Source organism: Neofelis nebulosa, chromosome 9 (genome assembly GCF_028018385.1).
Source record: "Neofelis nebulosa isolate mNeoNeb1 chromosome 9, mNeoNeb1.pri, whole genome shotgun sequence".
Taxonomy (NCBI): Eukaryota; Metazoa; Chordata; class Mammalia; order Carnivora; family Felidae; genus Neofelis; species Neofelis nebulosa.
The window spans coordinates 117,627,152-117,648,089 of NC_080790.1; the positions used below are offsets into that span (position 1 = coordinate 117,627,152).

At 42.7% G+C, this 20,938-nt stretch overlaps 1 protein-coding gene across 1 annotated transcript in view; it reads right to left on the reverse strand.

Annotated features, from left to right (window-relative positions):
• Positions 1-2,449: 2,449 nt before the first annotated feature.
• EDEM2 (ER degradation enhancing alpha-mannosidase like protein 2) overlaps positions 2,450-20,938 on the reverse strand; it is a 31,277-nt gene continuing 12,788 nt past the window's right edge. The window contains exons 6-11 of the mRNA XM_058685392.1: positions 19,706-19,917; positions 17,761-17,902; positions 16,111-16,235; positions 8,788-8,932; positions 5,166-5,287; positions 2,450-3,001 (exon numbers count right to left, since the gene is read on the reverse strand). Coding sequence (XP_058541375.1) covers positions 2,504-3,001; positions 5,166-5,287; positions 8,788-8,932; positions 16,111-16,235; positions 17,761-17,902; positions 19,706-19,917 — 1,244 coding nt within the window. The 3' untranslated portion in view covers positions 2,450-2,503. The remainder of the gene's footprint in view (positions 3,002-5,165; positions 5,288-8,787; positions 8,933-16,110; positions 16,236-17,760; positions 17,903-19,705; positions 19,918-20,938) is intronic.

The window sequence follows — 20,938 nt, forward strand, 5'->3', positions numbered from 1 at the left end:
AATAAAAAAAAAAAAAACTAAACATACTCTTACCATATGATGCAGCAATTATGCTCCTTGATAATCACCCACAGGAGTTGAGAACTTATATCCACACAAACACTCACACACAGATGTTTATGGCAGGTTTATTCATAATTCACCAAAACTTAGAAATAACCAAGGGGCACCAAGGTGGCTCAGTCGGTTAAGCGTCCAACTTTGGCCCAGGCCATGAACTCACAGCTCGTGAGTTTGAGTCCTGTGTCGGGTTCTGTGCTCACAGCTCAGAGCCTGCTTTGGATTCTGTGTCTCCCTCTGTCTCTGTTCCTCCCGCGCTCGCACTCTGCCTCTCTTTCTCCACCCCCTCCCCCGCTCTCAAATAAATAAAGATTTTAAAAAATTAAAAAAAAAAAAAAAAAAAAAGAAATAACCAAGATGCTTCAGTAGGTGAATGGTTCAATAAACTGGTACATCCAGAGAATCTACTAAAAAGAAAAGAGCTGTCAACAATGAAAAGACATGGAGGAAACCTAAATGCATATTACTAAGTGAAAGAAGCTAATCTGGATACGATATTCTGGAAAAGGCAAAACTATGTAAACAGTAAAAAAAATCTCTGGTTGCCAGAGTTGCGGGGAGAAAGGGATGAACAGGAGAACACAAAGGAATTTAGGGCAGGGAAACTACTCTGTATGAAACTATAATGGTTAATACATGTCATCACACATTTGTCAAAACCCAGAGAATGTACACCACCAAGAGTGAACCTCAGTGTAAACTGTGGACTCGATGATAACAAGGTGTCAATGTAGTACCTCAATTGTAACAATGTTCCACTTTGGTAGGGGGTGTTGTTAATGGGGGAAGGCTATAGGGGTGTGGGAGCAGGGGGTATATGGGAAATCTCTGTACATTCTGCTCAAGACTGGTGCGAACCTAAATCTCTTCTAAAATATAAAGTCTACTAAAAATTAATAAATTCAGTTCCTTAGTCACAGAGCCACGTTTCGGGGGGTTAACAGCAGCCACATATAGTTGCTACTCAGTGGGACACTGCAATCATTTAAATAGTTCTATTAGAACATTCCATCATCCCAGAAAGTTCTATCGGAGAGCACTGTTCTGTATCTTGATTGTGGTGGTTACACAGGTGACTAAGTTTGCCAAAACTTATGAAAATGTATGAAGTGGGTACAGTTTATTGTATGTAAATCATATCTCAACAAAATTGATTAAAAAAAAAATAAAGAGCCTGGGTGGGTCAGTTGGTTAAATGTCCAACTCTTGGTTTTGGCTCAGGTCACGATCTGATGGTTTGGTGGTGGGTTCGAGCCCCACATCAGGTTCGGTGCTGACAGTGTCTGGAATCTGCTCAGGATTCTCTCTCTCTCTCTCTCTCTCTCTCTCTCTCTCTCTCTCTCTCTCTCTCTCTCTCTCTCTCTCTCTCTCTCCCTCTCTGCCCCTCCCCCACTCACACGAGCATGTGCTCTGTCTCTCAAAATAAATAAATTTTAGAAAATTAAAAAAATAGAGAACATCTATAGACTAGAAGACTTCAGAGACAGATCAACTAATTGCCAAACACATGTACCCTGTTTGGATCCTGATTCAAACAAACTATATTTATAAAGCAATAAAAATGTTGAACATAATTAAAGATTTGGAGATTATAATCTCCAAGGAAGAATTATTGATTTTCATAGGTGTGTTTGGAGGTATATTCTGAAATACTTATGAAATGATATTTGGGATTTCATTCTAAATGATCTAGTGTGGATATAAATGAAATAAAGAGGACTATGAGATGACCATCTTTGAAGCTGGGTTTGCTAGAGTTGGGTGATGAGCACATAGGGGGATTATTATCCTGTTCTCCTCACTTCTGTTTATTGTCAATTTTCCATAATTAAATGTTTAAAAACTTCCTTATAGGCCTTATAGGCCTTTCCTGACCACCCTGTCTAAGGTAGATTTCTTGTCCCCTTTATTTTCTAGTATACATCCCATTATCTTTATGGCACTTCCCACAATGCTATCTTATGTATCTAGTAGTTTATTTCTCTCCGCTAGAATTTTGTTTTCCCGAGAATAAAAACTGCCTTGTCCACGCTGAACACTAAGGCTGAGGCTGGCACACAAAGGTGCTTCATCAGTCTGTGTTGCGTGGACAGACAGGTGGGTACCTTCAAGGGCAGAAGCACAGGCAGGGGCAAGACGTGATGAACACATTCCTAACAACACTCTCCCTGGAGATACTGGAAGAAGGGAGCCTTCAAAGGAAGGAAGATTCAACCATCAACCCCTGGGGTCTATGGAGCCGGCTGATTACGGGTTCAGCTGTTCCTTCAACCGTATGAGAAAAATAAATTAGACTCACATTTTTTTTTTCAAGCCATGAATACTTTCTTTGAATGAAATCTCCTGAGACAACCCAATATGTAAAATAGAAAACCATGACAGTCAAAAGCAGAGTTACTGTCATATTTTATATCAAACACAAAACAAAAAAGTAATCCAGTGGTTACGAGGAGTCCAGGAAAACCTGTCCCAGTAATGCCAGCTTGGAGGTAAAGGGCTGACTTGGGCAGCTGAGGAGTGGGATTTTCTGCTTGGTAGGCCTCTTTTCCCTTGCCTCGTCTTGGTTTTCAGAGGAGGACGTTCCCGGCCCTGCTGGAGGTTGCCATGGCCCCGAACTCATCGTTTTTTTCTGAAATCTCGACCTGTTCCGTTTGAGAGAGTAGAATTCCCTCATCAAGTCTTCCACTTCCCACTGCTCTTCCTTCAGCCTCTGGCAACAGTGCAGGGCAGCGGGGTCGATGGGGTGCGCTTCTGTGTTGAAGATGTAACCCCCAGCCCCCAGGATGCACTCCCCATAAGGGGTTATCACCGCGTCAAAGGTGGAGCCATTGTTGTGAATGAAGTTGGTTGGGTCAAACAGAAGGTAGAGGTATTTCACAGTCTCGGCCAGAAAGAAAGACTCCATACGGTTGTCAAGCTTGTGGTCTCGCAGATCTTTGATCTGCCACGAGGAAGAAGGCAGCAAGTCAGAAGTGGTATCACAGGGCAGTAGAGAGGGCCAGGGGACCACGTTAGGAATTCCTGCCCTGCCACTGAGCAGCTAAGGGCCTTTGGGAAAATCACTTTACGTTTCAGAGCTTCACCTTTTCCCAAGCCTGGACCACTGACTCTCACCCGGATTGGCACAACTTCCAACAGGGCTTCCCGCTTCCATCCTTAACCCTAAAGCTTATTTATAGGGTAAGTCTTAGCTGTCACTCCTCCACTGAAAACCCTCTGTTGACATCCCACTTCATGGCAGACTAAAAACCAAAGTCCTTATCATGGCTTAACAGGTCCTCACAGCCTGGCCCCTGCTCTCTTCCTGACCTCTCTTACATGCTCTCCCCTGTTCTTGTGGGTCCGGCGAATGGCCTTCCTCTTCTGTGAGCACATGTGTGCACTCCACTGGTTCTCTGCAATGCTTGTTCTTTCTGCATTGCACTCCACTGGTTCTGCATTGCCTCTACCTGGATCACTCACCCCTTCCTACAGCTTGCTCCCTCACAGCCTTCGGGTCTCTGCTCAAATACTGCCTGATCACAGGGTCTTCCCTAACCTCCCTAGGGACAAGACAATTCCTATCTCCATTAACCTGCCTTTATTGTGACCATACACATACACATCTAATCATCCCCTTTAATGACATTGTAAAAATGTAGCATCATTTACTTAGCTAATCCAAGTTTTTGCTACTATAATAACTAACTAGAAGTCTTTATGAAGAAAAATTCATACTAAGTTTACAGTCATGGATGAGTAAGTTTACTTCCTACATTTATTTTATCCTCTCAGAATTTGAGATATACTTTCTTAAAACTAATTCTCAGTGGCATCTATTATTCACACAAAAAAATGACTAAAATATGGACTTGATGTGCCAAGAATTATTATTTTCTTGCCTTCTTTGTCAAAGGCCAAGGAGTCTGACGCCTATTCCCATCATTTGCCTTGGAAGACCTCCAGAAGGCTTTCATTTTCATGGAAATCAGTCAAGTGTTCATAAGAAGGCCCCAATGGACTTAACCACTTTGGCTTTTCACAAAATACAACATATTTAGAAACTAAAACAGATCACTGCTTTATTTTCCCTCTACATATATAGGTCTTTTCTTTAAATAGATGTATATATATTCTCCTTACAGAATATAACCACAACACAAAATTTTTAAAGAGAGGGATTTTTTTTTTTTTTTTCTGTTTTTAATCCCGTACCCTAAAATTCCTCTGTAGACTTTTTGGTGAATTTTCTTCCAGAAAATTTTCTTACACATCTGTTTTTTACATATCTGTAATGATCATTTATTTACATCTTGCCTGCTTGGGTCCTCTAAGGATGTGACATGGCTCTTCCCCTTGACCCTTTCAATCCCCTTTCCACAGAGCAGCCAGACTGATCTTTCTAAAATACAAATCAGATCAGGTCACTGCTCTGCTGTCAATCCTACCAAGGCTTCTTGTTCTAAGTAGAACAAAATGCAAATTCTTTCCCACAGCTTATACAAAGCTCTACATGATATAACCTCTGCCTCCTTCTGGGACATTATCTCTTCCCCTTTCCTCTGTGTTCATGTTACTCCAGCCATACTGGTCTTCTTTCTGTCTCCCAGAAACACATTCGTTGTTTTTCTTACTAAAATGCCAGCTCAGGGGCTTGGTCTTTGTTCATTGCTAGAACCATTAGCCTAGCATGGTGCCTGGTGCATAAAAGACATTCAATAAACATCTGTGAAACTACTAGGACAGTTTCATTAAGGACTCTGTGGTGTGAATATAAGGCCATGGGACTTTATATCTCCCTTCTAAAATCCACCTAACAAGACTTTCCACAAAACTTCTCACAAAATTCACCCTTGTACAGTAGCTTATGAGACAGTTTGAGGACCCCTGATGCAGAGACAATGACAAGAGCATAGAGTCAAATCCCTGAGAATGAACCCTTAGTTCTACCTCTACTAGCTTTGTGACCTTTAGCAAGACTCTTGGCTTCTCTGTTCTTCAGTCATGCCATCTATAAAATAAAGGCATATGTACATTTCTAAGGTACCTTCAGTGTTAATATTCCAGAGTCTCTTTATCAGCAGGGGGAGACATTTCTCAACTCTTGGGCCAATGGAAACACTTACTGTTGCAAATCCACACTCCACCTTGCTGATTTTTTCGATGGATTCCACGGCATCTCTTCCAAGTTCTAAGAGGGTGGGATCCCCCGTGGCACGGTAGAGGTACATTGCGCTCTCAATGAGTTCTGTAAAGTCCAAGGCAGACCCTTCTCATCCAGGGGCTGAGCAGAGAAGGCTCGGGGCCCACCTCAGGGGGTGAGACTCCTTCCCTCCCTACCTTGTCCACAGGGCCCCAACCAGGAAGAACACAGGACAACTCAATGCTGAGTTTTCAGAGCCAACACATCCAAAGCCTGAAGCTTAGTGGAGATCAGCATTAAAACTGACTACGGACTCCCACCCCAAGGGAGAGACAGCGAGCTAGGCTGTGGGATGGAGCGGTGGCAAAGGCTGCTCCATGTCTCCCCATATTTGTCCCTTCTTTCTTCCTTAGTAACAGAATCCTTAACTATAGCCAAGCACGCAACTGCTTAGACTGACAACTATTCCCAGCAGCCAGGTGTGGGATTAAGGTCCCTGACAACACAAAGAGCCATATGAGGCCAAAAGTGAGAAAGAAATGTCTATCTTATTTTATTTATTTATTAAAAAAAAATGTTTTTTTAATGTTTATTTATTTTTGAGACAGAGAGAGACAGAGCATGAACAGGGGAGGGTCAGAGAGAGAGGGAGACAGAATCTGAAGCAGGCTCCAGGCTCTGAGCTGTCAGCACAGAGCCTGACGCAGGGCTCAAACCCACGGACCACGAGATCATGACCTGAGCGGAAGCCGGACACTTAACGGACTGAGCCACCCAGGCACTCCGAAATGTCTATCTTAATTGAGCACTACTCATTTTCTGTCACTAACAACCTAACTTAATCCTAAAGTTTAAGAGTATAAGCCTATCATTATGAGGCCCTTTCTGAGATGGGATGGACAAAAAGATAAAGGTTAAGATATTCAAGAACCAATCTTCAATCTAACAAAGGAACAGCTACCAGTTCACTGGGCCCAGAACAAGGCAATAGTCTTGCCCTATTCTATAACCACAACTGGAATTTGACAGGCATAGGCCCCATTTTCAGGTGAATATTAGCCAAAAGGAGTTTGTCATGAAGAGAAAGTTTATTCTGGAGAAAAGAAAACCCAGGAACCTATGTTTACTGCTTTCAAATATCTGAAGAGCTAGTATGGAAAAGATTCGACTTCTAGGGTGGTCCCAGTGGGTGGAAGCTACAGCTCAACAGACATTTCTATTTTTTCACCTGTCTTTTCTCAGAGAGGAGAGAACTCTCCCCTCCCTAGACCAATCTCTCCTCCCAATCTCCTTCCCTGTTTCCTCCTGGGCCTTAACCAGCACTTGTCTCCCTTTTGATTTATTATTGCAAGTTCTATTTCTTCCTTTAGGAAAAAAGATCTCTGCCTGTCTCCCAGTTCTCTCCCACCTCTCCCTCCCTTTACCCCACAGGTCTATAGACAATTACTGATCTAACTGCTCATGTTCTAAGACACAGATTGGGGTACATTTACTTGTTAAGTGAACACACTGTGTGTGTTCAAAGAAAGAAAAGAGGGGTGCCTGGGTGGCTCAGTCGTTTAAGCGTCTGACTTCGGCTCAGGTCATGATCTCGTGGTCTGGGAGTTCAAGCCCTGTGTCGGGCTCTGTGCTGATAGCTCAGAACCTGAAGCCTGCTTCAGATTCTGTGTCTCCCTCTCTCTTTGCCTCTCCCCTGCTCACGCTCTCTCTCTCTCAAAAAGAAATAAACCTTAAAAAAAAAATTAAATTCAAAGAAAGAAAAGACAGTGCTCCCAGAAGCCTCTTCTGTTGCTCGCAGCTGGCTGGCTCAGTGCACCCAGAACCAGCCATCTTGTTTTCTCTTCCTCACACATAGGCCTATGTATGCTATCACTGCTTTAATTTCTTGTATATTGGCCAACTCTCTAGAACAAGGTGACAACTCAGGCTTAGATTTGGATTTAGGGGGAGGTAAAAGCCCTCTGAGACCTTTAGACTAGGTTCTGTGCTTCAATACTGCTGATCAGATACATGTACCAGAGCGTAACACACTGGCCAATCTAATGAAAGAGAAGCACCTTATCTCCCATTCGCTATTGTTTTAGGGTAGGAAGGGTGACTGGACTAAGGCATTATTGGATTCCTGGCTGTGGTGCCTTACTTTCCATTGATGCCTTCCTGCCACCCTATCCTGCAAATGGAACAGGGTGCCTCTGTAAGTAGTGAGCTCCCTGTGATGGTGCGAACTCAACAAAGACTAGAAAACCACTTGCCAGGGCAATGACAGGGCGATTCCAGTTAGAAGTCCTCTCAGTTCCCCTCTAACTCTGACAATGCACAAGCCTACGTCCTACATTTAGTCCCAAACTGTCTTCATTTTATCTGTTGGTAACACTGGGTATAATACCTTCTGAGAGTGTTCTCTTAAAAACAAAACAAAAGAGAACAAAACAAAAACAAAAACAGGGGCACCTGGGTGGCTCAGTGGGTTGGGCAGCCTATTTCAGCTCAGGTCATGATCTCGCTGTTCTTCAGTTTGGGCCCTATGGTCAGGCTCTGTGCTGACAGTTCAGAGCCTGGAGCCTTTTTCGGATTCTGTGTCTCCCTCTCTCTCTGCTCCTCCCCCCTCCTTTGTTCTCTCCATGCTCTGTCTCTGTCTCTCTCTCAAAAATAAACATTAAAAAATTAAAAAAACAAAAACAAAAAAGCTAGGATAATAAACACATAAGAAATACCAATAACAGCAGCCTCTAGGAATCGAAGTGACTAATTTATTCTTTTCAGTCGCTGTTTTACATCTTCTTCTGTTCCCCTTCCTCAACTCCCACAACAATCTCTTGAGCTAGAGAAGGAAGGAAATGGGGTTGGGGGGGTGGGCAGAATGGGCAGTAGCCACCAGAAGGCCTCCCACAGCTCAAAGGCATTCAGGTGGGAAGATGGGAAGAGTCTAACAATGGAAATGTAACCCACTTTGGGGTGGGGAATGACTGTGTGTGCTGACTAAACTTCCTTCCTCTGGCCCCCTTTCCCTTCTCCTCCTCACAGTGTTTAACTTTCCTCTAGTGAATCAGAGGATCAGGGCTGGAAAGGAACTTTAAGACAGTTATCTAGTGTGTAATACCTTCCTTCTCTGCGCCTTGATTTCTGAGCTGCAGATGAGGTGGTGGACGAGATCAGATGATTCATTCCTAAGGTCCATTCCAGAGTTCTAATACTCCATACCATAAAAGCACAATTCACCTGACCCAGTGACTTAAGAAGTTTGTCTACACTTCTGAAATCCTGATGGCAGGAACTCAAAGGGAATCAAATTGGCTCTCCCTTTTGCACTCACTTGCCCAAGTTTGAAGGAGCCTAAGATTTAGTAAAGAGGCCTGGGTTCCAGTCCTATCTCCTACGCTTAGCCCTGGGCAAGTCAGTTCAGTCCACTAGGTTTCAGTTCCTTATCTGGGGATAAATATGTGGATAAATAATTCCTACCAGGAAAACCACCGAGAGCCACTGGAAGCATAAGAGGAAAAATGAACTTGTGAGCTCTTGTGAGGCATGGAGGCTCATACAAATGAGGGTTTGTGGTTCAGAGAACAAGAGCCTGCAGGTCGTGATAGGTCAGAGATACTGCTTACCTGGCCGAAGAGGGTAGCCCTCTCGCTTCTCCACTGTGTATCCCTGAGGAATGTTGTAGAATTCCGGGAGCCCCCCAAACTGCTTCCATACAGTGTAATAGTTGAGGAAGGTCCTCATGGCATTGTCAATGTCCCCAATGAGGCTCTACAGGAGACAAGTAGTTGTCAGGCAGACAGCCACCAGGCATAAAAACCCACATACAAAAGAAACTCCGTACCAAACCTCACATACAACCTCAGGGAAGAGAGAGCAAAAGCTCTGGAGCCAAAAAAGCCTGCAATCAAACCTGAGTTGGCCATTTATTCATTGTGTGGCCTTGGGCCAGGCACTTACCTTCTCTGAGCCGCATCCATCTGATGCAAAATACAAAGTGTCTTTCTTGTTAAATTATTGTGAGGGAGAGAGGTTGTATTCCAAGTCCCTGCTCAGTCAATGCTGGCCACTATGGTTTTTAAACAGCCATCTGGTTCAGAATTTTAAGAATAGGAAATTGATTTTACTAAGTCTCACTCTTACCCTATACCCCAAATCAATTTGTATTAGTTTATAAACATAAATATGTGTGAGTATATATTATTTTTCCCACGTAAAAAATAGCTTATTAAATATACTGTTCTGCACTTTCTTTCATTCATTTAACAATAGATCTTGATTTTTCCATGTAAGCACATAAAAAGCTCCTTCCTCCTATTACATAGTTGCATAGTATTCCACTGCTTGGACCATAAGTTAACTAGTTCCCTATTAACTGCTGGTTGGATTGGTTCCAATGTTTTGTTATTTGCTGTAACAAGTAATAGTGTAGTAAATAGCATTGTACATATGTCACCTCAAACCTGCAAAGTTTACCTGTCACCTGTAAGACAAATGTCCAGAATTAGGATTGCTGGCTCCAAAAATACATGCATTTGTAATTTTACTAGCTGTTGTGAAGTAGCTATTAACACAAGCTTGCAGGGAAACAGCTGGCCTTTTTGACATTTCCTAAGGATGCCTCACAGGTGGAACAAATTTAACATTTCCCCAACAGGATTCTTGGTTCCCTCACTTTTCCACAAAGTTGCCTCCCTACCATCATCTCTCCCTTCTTAGTGCATGGCACTTAGCAAATGGCAGTCATCCTTGACTCCTCCCTTTCCCTCCCCCCTACCCCCACATCCATTCTGTCAGCAACTCCTGTCAGTTCCATTTTCCAAAACATCAAGATTTATTCACTTTATCTCTAGTGACACCACTTGGTCTGGTCACCAGCATCTTATACTGGGATGACTTTCACAGTCTTCTCACTGCTCCAACCACTTGCCCTCATGCCATTGTCCCCATGCAGCCAAAGTAACTGCCTTACTGCATATACCAGACCTCAGGGCTTCCCATGGGCTCGGCATAAAGTCAAGACACCTCCTTGTAGCTCTGAAAGCCTTGCGTGATCTCGGTAGTGCTGACCTCCATTGATTGATCTCTGCCCCGCCCTCCCCCCCGCCCCCCCACCCCCCCTGGACTGTAGCCATACCGCTTTTCTTTGTTTCTGATAAACACCCAACTCCTTCCTGTCTTGGGACCTTCACACATGATATTTCCTCTCTCTAGAACATCGTCACCCACATCTGATTCTTGAAGTATCAGCTTTAGTATCACACCTCTGAGAGGCCTTCTTCTCTCAAGTGAGGTCCCCATCCAACATTCTCTCTCAGCCGCTCATCTGTTTCCTTCATTGTAACTTATGCGTTTGTCTGTTTTATTTTTTTCTGTTGTGTCTTACCCTCTACAAACTACATGAGGACAGGGCCTGGAACACAGCAAGCATTCAAATACTGGTGAATAAATGAATTAACAAATTGAACATATCTAAGCCTCCTTTCTTCATCTATAAAGAAACATTTGCCTCAGTATGTTATAATTCTGGTAAAATGCCTGGCACATAAATCGTTCTCTCGTAAATATTTAATTTATCACCCTCATGTGTCAGACAGATTACCAGGCACTGATTAGATGTTCAGTAAATGTTGGTTATTAGTGTGATTATAATCTCACAGAGAAAGAACCCATGATCCCTGCTCAGGCCAGGAAAACCACCATACAAACAGACATGAAACTCTTTCCTTATCAAACCCTCTCTTTTATTAATTTTTATTTTAGGAAATTTGAAAAATAAAGGTATATTGGGGTGTCTGGGTGGCTCAGTCAGTTAAGCATCAGACTTTGGTTCAGGTCATGATCTCGTGGTTCATGAGTCCGAGTCCCGCATTGGGTAAGCTCAAGCCCCACATCGGGTGAGCACGAGCCCCACTTCGGATGAGCCCCACTTCTCTCTCGCCCTCCCTGCCCCTCATGGGATTCTCTCTCTCTCTCCCTCCCTCTCTCTGTCCCTTACTCACTTTCCCCCTCTCTCTAAAAATAAAAGAAAAAGAAAGGTATAAAGAGACCACCTTTAACCTCACCACACAGATAGAATAGTTTTGATATCTACCTTTCCACTTTGTATTCATTTTTTTAAAGTTTATTTGAGAGACAGAGCATGTGTGAGCAGGGGAAAGGCACAGAGAGAAGGGGAGAGAGAATCCCAAGTAGGCTCTGTGCTGATAGCACAGATGACACGGGTCTCGATCATGTGAGATCATGACCTGAGCAGAAATCAAGAGTTGGACACTTAACTGACTGAGCCACCCAGGTGCCCCCCCGCAATATGTATTCTATTCAGAGTTATATAAATATTAAAAAAAAAAAAACAACAGAGAGGAATAAAAAGATAATTATCCTCTTAATCTTACAGTACCTGCTGTTTGCATCTTTGTCTTCTATTTCTTAACACACAAAAACAGAATTCTATAGAGTTGTAATCAGAGTATACTTAATATAATGCCTTCATGTGTATTTTTTTTTGTTATTGTTAAATCTAAAGAATCAAATTTTTTAAAAATTTAATTATCACTCCTAATTTCTCACTATAGCCTAACAGTACATTTCATTCCTTCATGTTTTCTTAATTCTTGTTCACTACCTCTTCACGTAACATAGGAATTTATATATACATTTTTAAATTAAAGTTGTATAATGACCCATTTCATTAAGATACAATCATTTATTTGTTCCTCCATTATAGGGTACTGGATCATTTCTAAGTTTTCTTTGTCATGAACTTTGCTGTTAGGAATATCTGTATGCATCTTTTCCCTTTTGAATTATTTTCTTGGGGAACATCCACAGAAATGGAAGTCAAAGGGTGTGATCTGTGATATGCCTGGGTTGCATAAGAAGGATTCCCAAGAGGAATGTAGTCACAAATAGTTTTAAGGCAATAGATTTCCAGATCCTCTGCTTTCCTAAAATGCATCTGCCTGAAAAGATACTTGTAACACAAAGGCAGGCTATCTATTATCACTGTTTCCTTTGCAGTTATCCTTCTGCCATTTGACAAAAGAAAGATGGACCTACCAGCAACGTCTAACCTTTCTGTTGCACACTGTCCTGGGGAATAAAGATTTCCTGAGCACCAAACTAGGTTAAATTTAAAATATCGGTGTATGGCATTCTTCTCAAAGCTAGCATAAACAATCCTAAAATGTGTATGGAACCACAAAAGACCCCGAATAGCCAAAGTAATATTGAAGAAGAAAACCAAAGTGGGAGGCATCACAATCCCAGACTTTAGCCTCTACTACAAAGCTGTAATCATCAAGATAGTATGGTACTGGCACAAAAACAGACACAGACGAATGGAATCGAATAGAGACCCCAGAACTGGACCCACAAATGTATGGCCAACTAATCTTTGACAAAGCAGAAAAGAGTATCCAATGGAAAAAAGACAGTCTCTTTAGCAAATGGTGTTGGGAGAAGTGGACAGCAACATGCAGCAGAATAAAACTAGGCCACTTTCTCACACCATACACAGAAGTAAACTCAAAATGGATGAAAGACCTAAATGTGAGACAGGAAACCATCAAAACCCTAGAGGAGAAAGCAGGCAACAACCTCTTTACCTTAGCCGTAGCAATTTCTTACTCAACATATCTCCAAAGGCAAGGGAATTAAAAGCAAAGATGAACTATTGGGACCTCATCAAGATAAAAAGCTTCTGCACTGCAAAGCAAAAAACCAACAATACTAAAAGGCAACCGACGGAATGGGAAAAGATATTTGCACACGACATATCGGATAAAGGGCTAGTATCCAAAATCTATAAAGAATTCACCAAACTCCACACCCAAAAAAACCAAATAATCCAGTGAAGAAATGGGCAGAAGACATGAATAGACACTTTTCCAAAGAAGACATCCAGATGGCCAACAGACACATGAAACAATGCTCAACGTCACTCCTCATCAGGGAAATACAAATCAAAGCCACACTGAGATACCACCTCACACCAATCAGTGGGGCTAAAATTAACAACTCAGGAAACAACAGATGCTGGAAAGGATGTGGAGAAACAGGAACCCTCTTGCACTGTTGGTGGGAATGCAAACTGGTACAGCCGCTCTGGAAAACAGTGTGGAGGTTCCTCAAAAAATTAAAAATAGACCTACCCTATGACCCAGCAATAGCACTGCGAGGAATTTACCCAAGGGATACGGGAGTGCTAATGAATAGGGGCACATGCGTCCCAATGTTTATAGCAGCGCTTTCAACCATAGCCAAATTACGGAAAGAGTCTAAATGTCCATCAACTGATGAATGGACAAAGAAGATATGGTTTACATATACAATGGAATACTACTTGGCAATGAGAAAGAATGAAATCATGCCATTTGCAGCAATGTGGATGGAGCTGGAAGGTATGCTGAATGAAATAAGTCAGTCAGAGAAGGACAGATATCATGTTTTCACTCATATGTGGATCTTGGGAAACTTAACAGAAGACCATGGGGGAGGGGAAGGAGAAAAAAATAGTTACAGAGAGGGAGGGAGGCAAACCACAAGAGACTCTTTAAATACAGAGAACAAACTGAGGGTGGGTGGGGGTCTGGGGGAGAGGGGAAAATGGGTGATGGGCACTGAGGAGGGCACTTGTTGGGATGAGCACTGGGTGTTGTATGTAAGCCAATTTGACAATAAATTATATTAAAAAATAAATAAAATAAAAGATCAGTGTAGGTGTTGAAAAAAAGGAAGGCCTCTGAACACTGTGTAACAAGTCTTTTGCATATCAGAGGGTTTCCAATTCTCTGCCTGCAAAAAACTGAAAGAGGAACTGGTCAAATTGTCAGCAGAGAGATCATTAAAAATGATTTTTGATGACAGATTAAATGATTATTTTTATCATATAAAGAAAGAACCATATAATATTGCCAGTTTTGAATGGTTGGATACTGGTAGTTTTGTATGGTTCAATCTATTTACTCAATGACTACAAAGAACTGAATGATAATGCAGTAATCAAACTCCTTCCATTTCCATCTAATTATTTATGTGTATAAGCTCCTCAGCACTTACATCTACAAAAATGAAAATAGGAATGAATGAAACTTTTGATACACAACCATGTCCCACTTCAGCAATATGTATTATTCACACACAAATACACAAACTACTTAAAATAAAAAAGCCCCCATGGGGCGCCTGGGTGGCTCAGTCAGTTGGGTGACTGACTCAGGTCATCATCCCAGGGTCAAGGGATAGAGCCCCATGTTGGGCTCCACGCTGAGCATGAAGCCTGCTTAAGATTTTCTCTCTCTCTCTCTCTCTCTCTCTCTCTCTCAGACTCTTCTCCTCTCTCCCACTCATACTCTCTTTCTAAAATAAAAATTTTTTAAATAATAAAAATAAGGGGCGCCTGGGTGGCTCAGTCGGTTGAGCGTCCGACTTCGGCTCAGGTCATGATCTCGTGGTCCGTGAGTTCAAGCCCCGCGTCGGGCTCTGTGCTGACAGCTCAGAGCCTGGAGCCTGTTTCAGATTCTGTGTCTCCCTCTCTCTCTGACCCTCCCCCGTTCATGCTCTGTCTCTCTCTGTCTCAAAAATAAATAAACGTTAAAAAAATTAAAAATAATAATAATAATAATAAAAATAAAAAATAAAAAGGCCCCAAACTCTCATTAAGAAATGTATTTCTGATTAAATTGCCTTTATGTTTTATAATTATTTATCAAAAACTGTAAGCTCTTAATGTGGCTTTAATCATTTATGTACTAATGATAACTAAGTCAAGAAGAAAACAAATTTAATAATACTCAGAGCCTATGGTCACACAGGAAATTTAAAAGTCTTTTAAATCTCTATGTATACAGAAATTTTATTACAGAGACATATAATAGGGTATAAATAAAATTTATCCAGCATAAAAATGTAACAATTAGGATAAAATTCTGTTGTGGGAGAAGAATGAAAATAGGAGTTCAAAGAGAAAAAGGAATGGTATGTGACTATTCAAACTCGTAAGATTAGGGGCACCTGGGTGGCTCAGTTGGTTAAGCATCCAACTTTGGCTCGGGTCATGATCCCACGGTTTGTGAGTTCGAGGCCCGCATCCCGCTCTACGCTATCAGCTCAGAGCCTGGAGCCTACTTCAGATTCTGTGTCTCCCTCTCTCTCTCTGCCCCTACCCCATTCTCTCTCTCTCTCTCTCTCTCTCTCTCTCTCTCTCTCTCTCTCAAAAGTAAAAATAAACATTAAAAAAATAAAAGTAAACCTGTAAAATAAGAAGGTTGGCTAAAAGTGCATAATGGGGGACTAGTTAAATGAATTGCACTAGTTAAATGAATTGTATCAATTTAATATAATATATGCATTTGTTAAAAAAGTAAAAGTAATCTAGATGTATCAACAAGGAATGATCTCTAAGGCATATTCAGTGAAAAGGTACATGGCATATTTCTATCTGCGTAAAGAAAAAAGATGGATGTAAACATGCATATGTTATGCTGGTTAAATGGACTCCAAGAACCCACCTTTCCCACTGCAACTCCATCAGATCATGTAATGGAAAACAATAACGATGGCACGCACAGCAGCCCCAGCTGCTTTCACACCCTTTCTCAGGCCTGCTGTCAAGAATGAGGAGATGTGACAGAAATGTCCAGTGGAGAAACAGTTGTTGCCAATGGCTATTACCACACAGCCTGGAAAGACACTCTCCACTTTAAGTAGTATAACATTTCACAGCAAATTGGAAGCTCAGTACCCAATACCTTAACACTCCCCTTGGAAAATTCAGCTTGGCAGAATCTGAAGTTTGTCTCATTCACTCTAAGTCTCTTTTGTCTCTCCACCCCACCCTTAGAAAACAAATACTCCAGCAACTGAAGTACCTTATTTGACTTATACCTCAGAATGAGCTTGCTTTGCCAGTTCCAGAGAAAAATGGCCACCTCTCTGATCATTCCTACCTGAAGACCAGGCCAGTAGGCCTCTAGGGACTGGAAGACCGGCATGGACACAGTCCCCTTGTACATCTGCACCCACAGGTACCAGTCATCAAAGCGGGTGTAATTCCGAATGGCTTTGTTGTATTCTGCAAAGGAGATGCAAGAAGACACGTCGGTGAGGAGGGAGATGAAAGGCAGGTCTTGACAACAGAAGCACGGCCTTACACTTTTTGAAAGACCATATTTTGGTGTAGCTTCAAAGCACCCTAGGATGCAAGAAGGCACAGAGGAAGGAGCATGGGTTCTGGAGCCAAACGTCCAGACTCAAATTCCAGCTCCAGCTTTACCACTTGCTAGCTGTGACCTTGGGCAAAGTTTTCCTTCTAACGTCTCAGTCTCATTTTCTCTAAGGTGGGGAGAGTAATGATACACACCTCACAGGATTGCTCAATCCCATTCACTCAACAATACTCACTGCACATCTACTAGGTACAGGCACCTACGGGTGGCAAACAAGACAAAATCCAGCCCTCAGGGCATTTACATTCTAGTGGGAACTTGAACTTTTACCTTCCCTTAGAATGTAAATCCATGAAGGCCAGGACTTCGTTTTGTTTATTGTAGAATCCCCAGCACTAGGATACTGCATAATAAATATGCACAATAAGTTATTATCTTAACAAAGTACCAAATACACATGCAAATAAATGAGACAATCTCAAATAGTGTTGTAAGAATTAAATTAAATAGTCCATGTTTGGTGCTTGGCACAGCACTTCACATAATGGTATTCAATAAATATCTGCTGAATAAATGAGTGGTTGCTGTAATAATTATTATTAGGTAGGTGCCCAACAATTCCTCAATATCATTATTATTAGTGTCCAAGGGCCTAGAGGGTAAAATGCTTTTATTTGACGGGCATGAATCAACTACCTACCTCGTCCAAAGCACTGTGGGAAGCAGAAAGATGAATAAGGCATAGACACTGTGCTCGGTAGGAAGAGCTGTAACTGTGGATGACAGCTGACTGCGCAAAAGGTGCTGAAGGCCCTAAATTCTGAAGGAGGATCAAGCTACTTTGTGGGCAAGGTGACATTTCAGCTGGGCCTTGAAGGGTGAATAACATTTGGACACATCAAGACAGGAAAAAGGTATTCTTGACAAAGGAAACACATGTGCAATGGCCTGGAAATAAGAAATCCAGGGTCACACATGGAGAATGCAGCATAGTTCACTTGGCTCTTGCAGGAAGGCCTGAAGAGGTATAGTGGGCCTCAAGTAGGCAGTACAAGTCCATGGTGGTAGGGGCGCCCGAGTGGCTCAGTCGGTTAAGCATCCGACTTCGGCTCAGGTCATGATCTCACAGTTTGTGGGTTCAAGCCCCGCGTCGGGTTCTGTGCTGTTGGTTTGGAGCCTGGAGCCTGCTTCGGATTCTGTGTCTCCCTCTCTCTCCACCCCTCCCCACCTCACGCTCTGTCTCTGTCTCTCAAAAAATGAATAAACGTTAAAAAAAAAAATTAAAAAAAAAAAAAAGAAGTCCATGGTGGCTCTGAACACAGACTCATATACTCAGAACTGGTTCTGTAGGCACTTGGGAGCAACTGAAAGTTTATACACATGACAATGGGAAAAATCATGGCACAGGCCTCCTTACCCCGCCCTTTTTACCTAGGAACATGGCCATGAGCTTCTTATCCTGAAGTAGGATGGCTCCTTTCACCAGGTACTCAAAGTAGGAATCCACGCCAGCCCCAATGCCCGAGTCCTGGGCCACCCACTTTCCAGTGAGCACATCAATATGGTTGCCAACCTGAGAGAGAGAAAGAGAGAGAGAGAGAGAGAGAGAGAGAGAGAGAGAGAGAGAGAGAAAGAGAGAGAAAGAAACTTAGTCCCAAAAGAGGGCTCAAGACCAAACAAGGATCTCCCCATACCCCTGACTGGCCAGTCAGATGCAAGGCAGGCACCCCAGTGCTCTCGGGAGACATGCAGGCTATTGGGGTGTGGGGTTGGAAGACCACAAACTCTTATCAGTATCAGTCACTGATTGAGAACTGCTCCAGGTAGCATTACATCCTGGAACTTCCAGCTAAAGGCATGCAGAGCAGGCTCCAGGCCAGAGAAGGCCCACAGGGAAAGAGACACTGTCAGAAGACAGGCTAGTGTGCACAGAGAAATGGTAGGGGGTGAGAGGATATGGGGTCCACTATGGTTCCAGTGCTGAAGAAAAACCTGCTTGTGTTGGACTTACTAAGGGTGTTACCGTAGGTCTCCAGAGTGGCATCTTCTTAAGGGATTTTCAAGAATTCCCCATATAAGTTTCACTTTCAAGCTTAGAACCGGACTTGCACAAACCGTGTCTCTACCTGAATACTTTCAGACAACTCAGTCTTTGCAAGTCATAATGACTCACCGGAGGAAGTATTAATACATCAACATTACTGCTAAAATAAACTGACGATCAGAGAGGTTGAGTGACTTGTCCAGGGTCACATAGTTTCGATGTAGCAAGGCCTGGGGTCAAAACCAATTCTGACTAAATCTAGTGCTATTTCCTGGACAGCTTTGGCTCCATTACTGTTAGTTTCACTGGATTATCTGATTTAAGAGCTGAAACCAACTTTAGAGATCATCTGGCCCAAAGCATGTTCAATTTCCATGGGTTAATAGGTATTGGAGAAGAAAGGGAAGCTCTGGGTTCAAATAAGCTTAGAAAACGTTGAGTTAAGCAAAGTTAAATAGATTTTACTTACTGTAGGATTTCACAATAACCTTTCACCTGTTTGTGTTCGCTATGATTCTCCAAAAAAAGGATGCAACAGTTGACCCTTTAACAATGCAAGTGTCAGGAGTGCTGAACCCCACAGTTGAAAATCTGCGTATAACTTCTGACAGTCTAAAAATTTAACTACTAATAGCCTGCTCGAGTGGAAACTTTACTGATAATATAAATGTCAACTAACACGTTTTGTATGTTATATATATTACATACCGTATTCTTACAATAAAGCTAGAAAAAAGAAAATGTTTTGAAAAAAATCATATAGAAGAGAGAATATGTTTATAGAATTGTACTGTAAAAAATCTGTGTGTGAGTGGGCCCATGCAGTTCACAAACGTGTTTCTCAAGTGTCAACTGTATATTTAGATTTCCTCAGACTTAATTGACCAGGAATTACCTTTTCATACAATGGCCCACCATTCAACATGTCTCAGCACTGGTGTTCTAAGAAACACAGTTTAACAAACACAAATAGACCATGAAAATGAGGGTCAGATGGGCTGGCAATCTAAGGTTGCCATGTGAGTCAGGGGCATGAAGCCTACAACCTGCTTCCTAGAAGTCAGAGAAGTTCATGGAACCTAACCTCTACAACACAGCTCCCTTTCCCTGCCAGAGGATGTGCTTTGTCTCATGCTCTCTTCCCCTGTCCGAAACTTGAATTAGAGGTTTGGTTAACTTTCAGTGTCCTGATGCTAAGTCCTAGACCACTGCTGAGGTCACCCTAAGTGTCTCTTGGCTAGGCTGCAACTTGTTGCTCAGGGCCCCAAATCTTACAAGCAGGGGCTAAGGTGGCCGACTTGACTCAGATGGAAAGGGTGGCAGCCGACCTACCAGCCCAATATCTGACCGGCTCTCCCAGAGGCGCATGAGGGCCACTCTGGCCACATCTTCGAACACGGGGTCACCAGTGAGGCTGCTCAGGGTGGCAAATTCTACAATGAAGGTCCCGATCCCTGCTGTACAGGTGACAGGGGTTTCTCCCGGGTTCACGCCATGAAGCAGGTTCACCGTTCCATACGGCATGCCAGTGGGGGTCTGAAATGCTGAACAATCACAAAATTATGATCCCAGACAGGAGCAGGGACATAGGGATGGTTCAACACAGACCCAAGCCTGAGGCCTGAGCCAGCACTTCCCTCTTTATCTCCTGGATGATCTGCTAGAGACTGAGCCAGAGAAGGATACAGGTCATGACTGGAGGGTCCTTAGTGGCCACCTAACCCAGGTGTTATCAAGCACTGCTCGACGTGACCCTCTAGCCTATGATGAGGAGAAAAGCAGTGGGCTATGCTCCCGGCTGCCACACCCACGCACACTCACTTTAGCTAGAGTAGCTCTACTTTTATTTAATTCACACCATGCTCTCAGAGGACAGCCAGGTAACTCAGTGTGAAGCAGGTGGGGTTGAAGCCACAGGAAGTGATGGGGCTTGTGGCACACTGAAGAGCATGTTCCATTAGAATCCATTCGTACACTTTTCTGTTTTGGTTTTTTTTTTTGAATTTTATTGAGATATAATTGTCATACAGCACAGTGTGAGTTTAAGGGGTATGGCATAAAGACCTGACTTAACCTATATTGCGAGATGATGAACATAGTGAGTTAATATCCATTACCTTGTATAGATACAAAAAGAAAAACTTCGGTTTTTCCTTGCAATGAGAACTTTTAGGATTTACTCTCCTCGCAACTTTCAAATATATCACATGGCAGTGTTAGCTATAGTCATCATGTTGCATGTTACAGCCCCGGTACTTACTTATTACTGGAAGTGTATCTTTTGACCACTTTCATCCAATTTCCCCTCATATACTTTTCCAAGTGCAATTATAACCAAATGAAACCTATCTGCAGACCCTAAACAGCCCCAGAAGAGCCAGTTTGGGGTCCCTGCTCTAAATAGTTTAGGAGGAGGGGCACCTGGGTGGCTCAGTTGATTGAACGTCTGACATCAGCTCAGGTCATGATCTCATGGTTCGTGAGTTCGAGCCCTGCATCAGGCTCTATGCTGACAGCTCGGAGTCTGGAGCCTGCTTCTGATTCTGTGTCTCCCTCTCTCTCTCT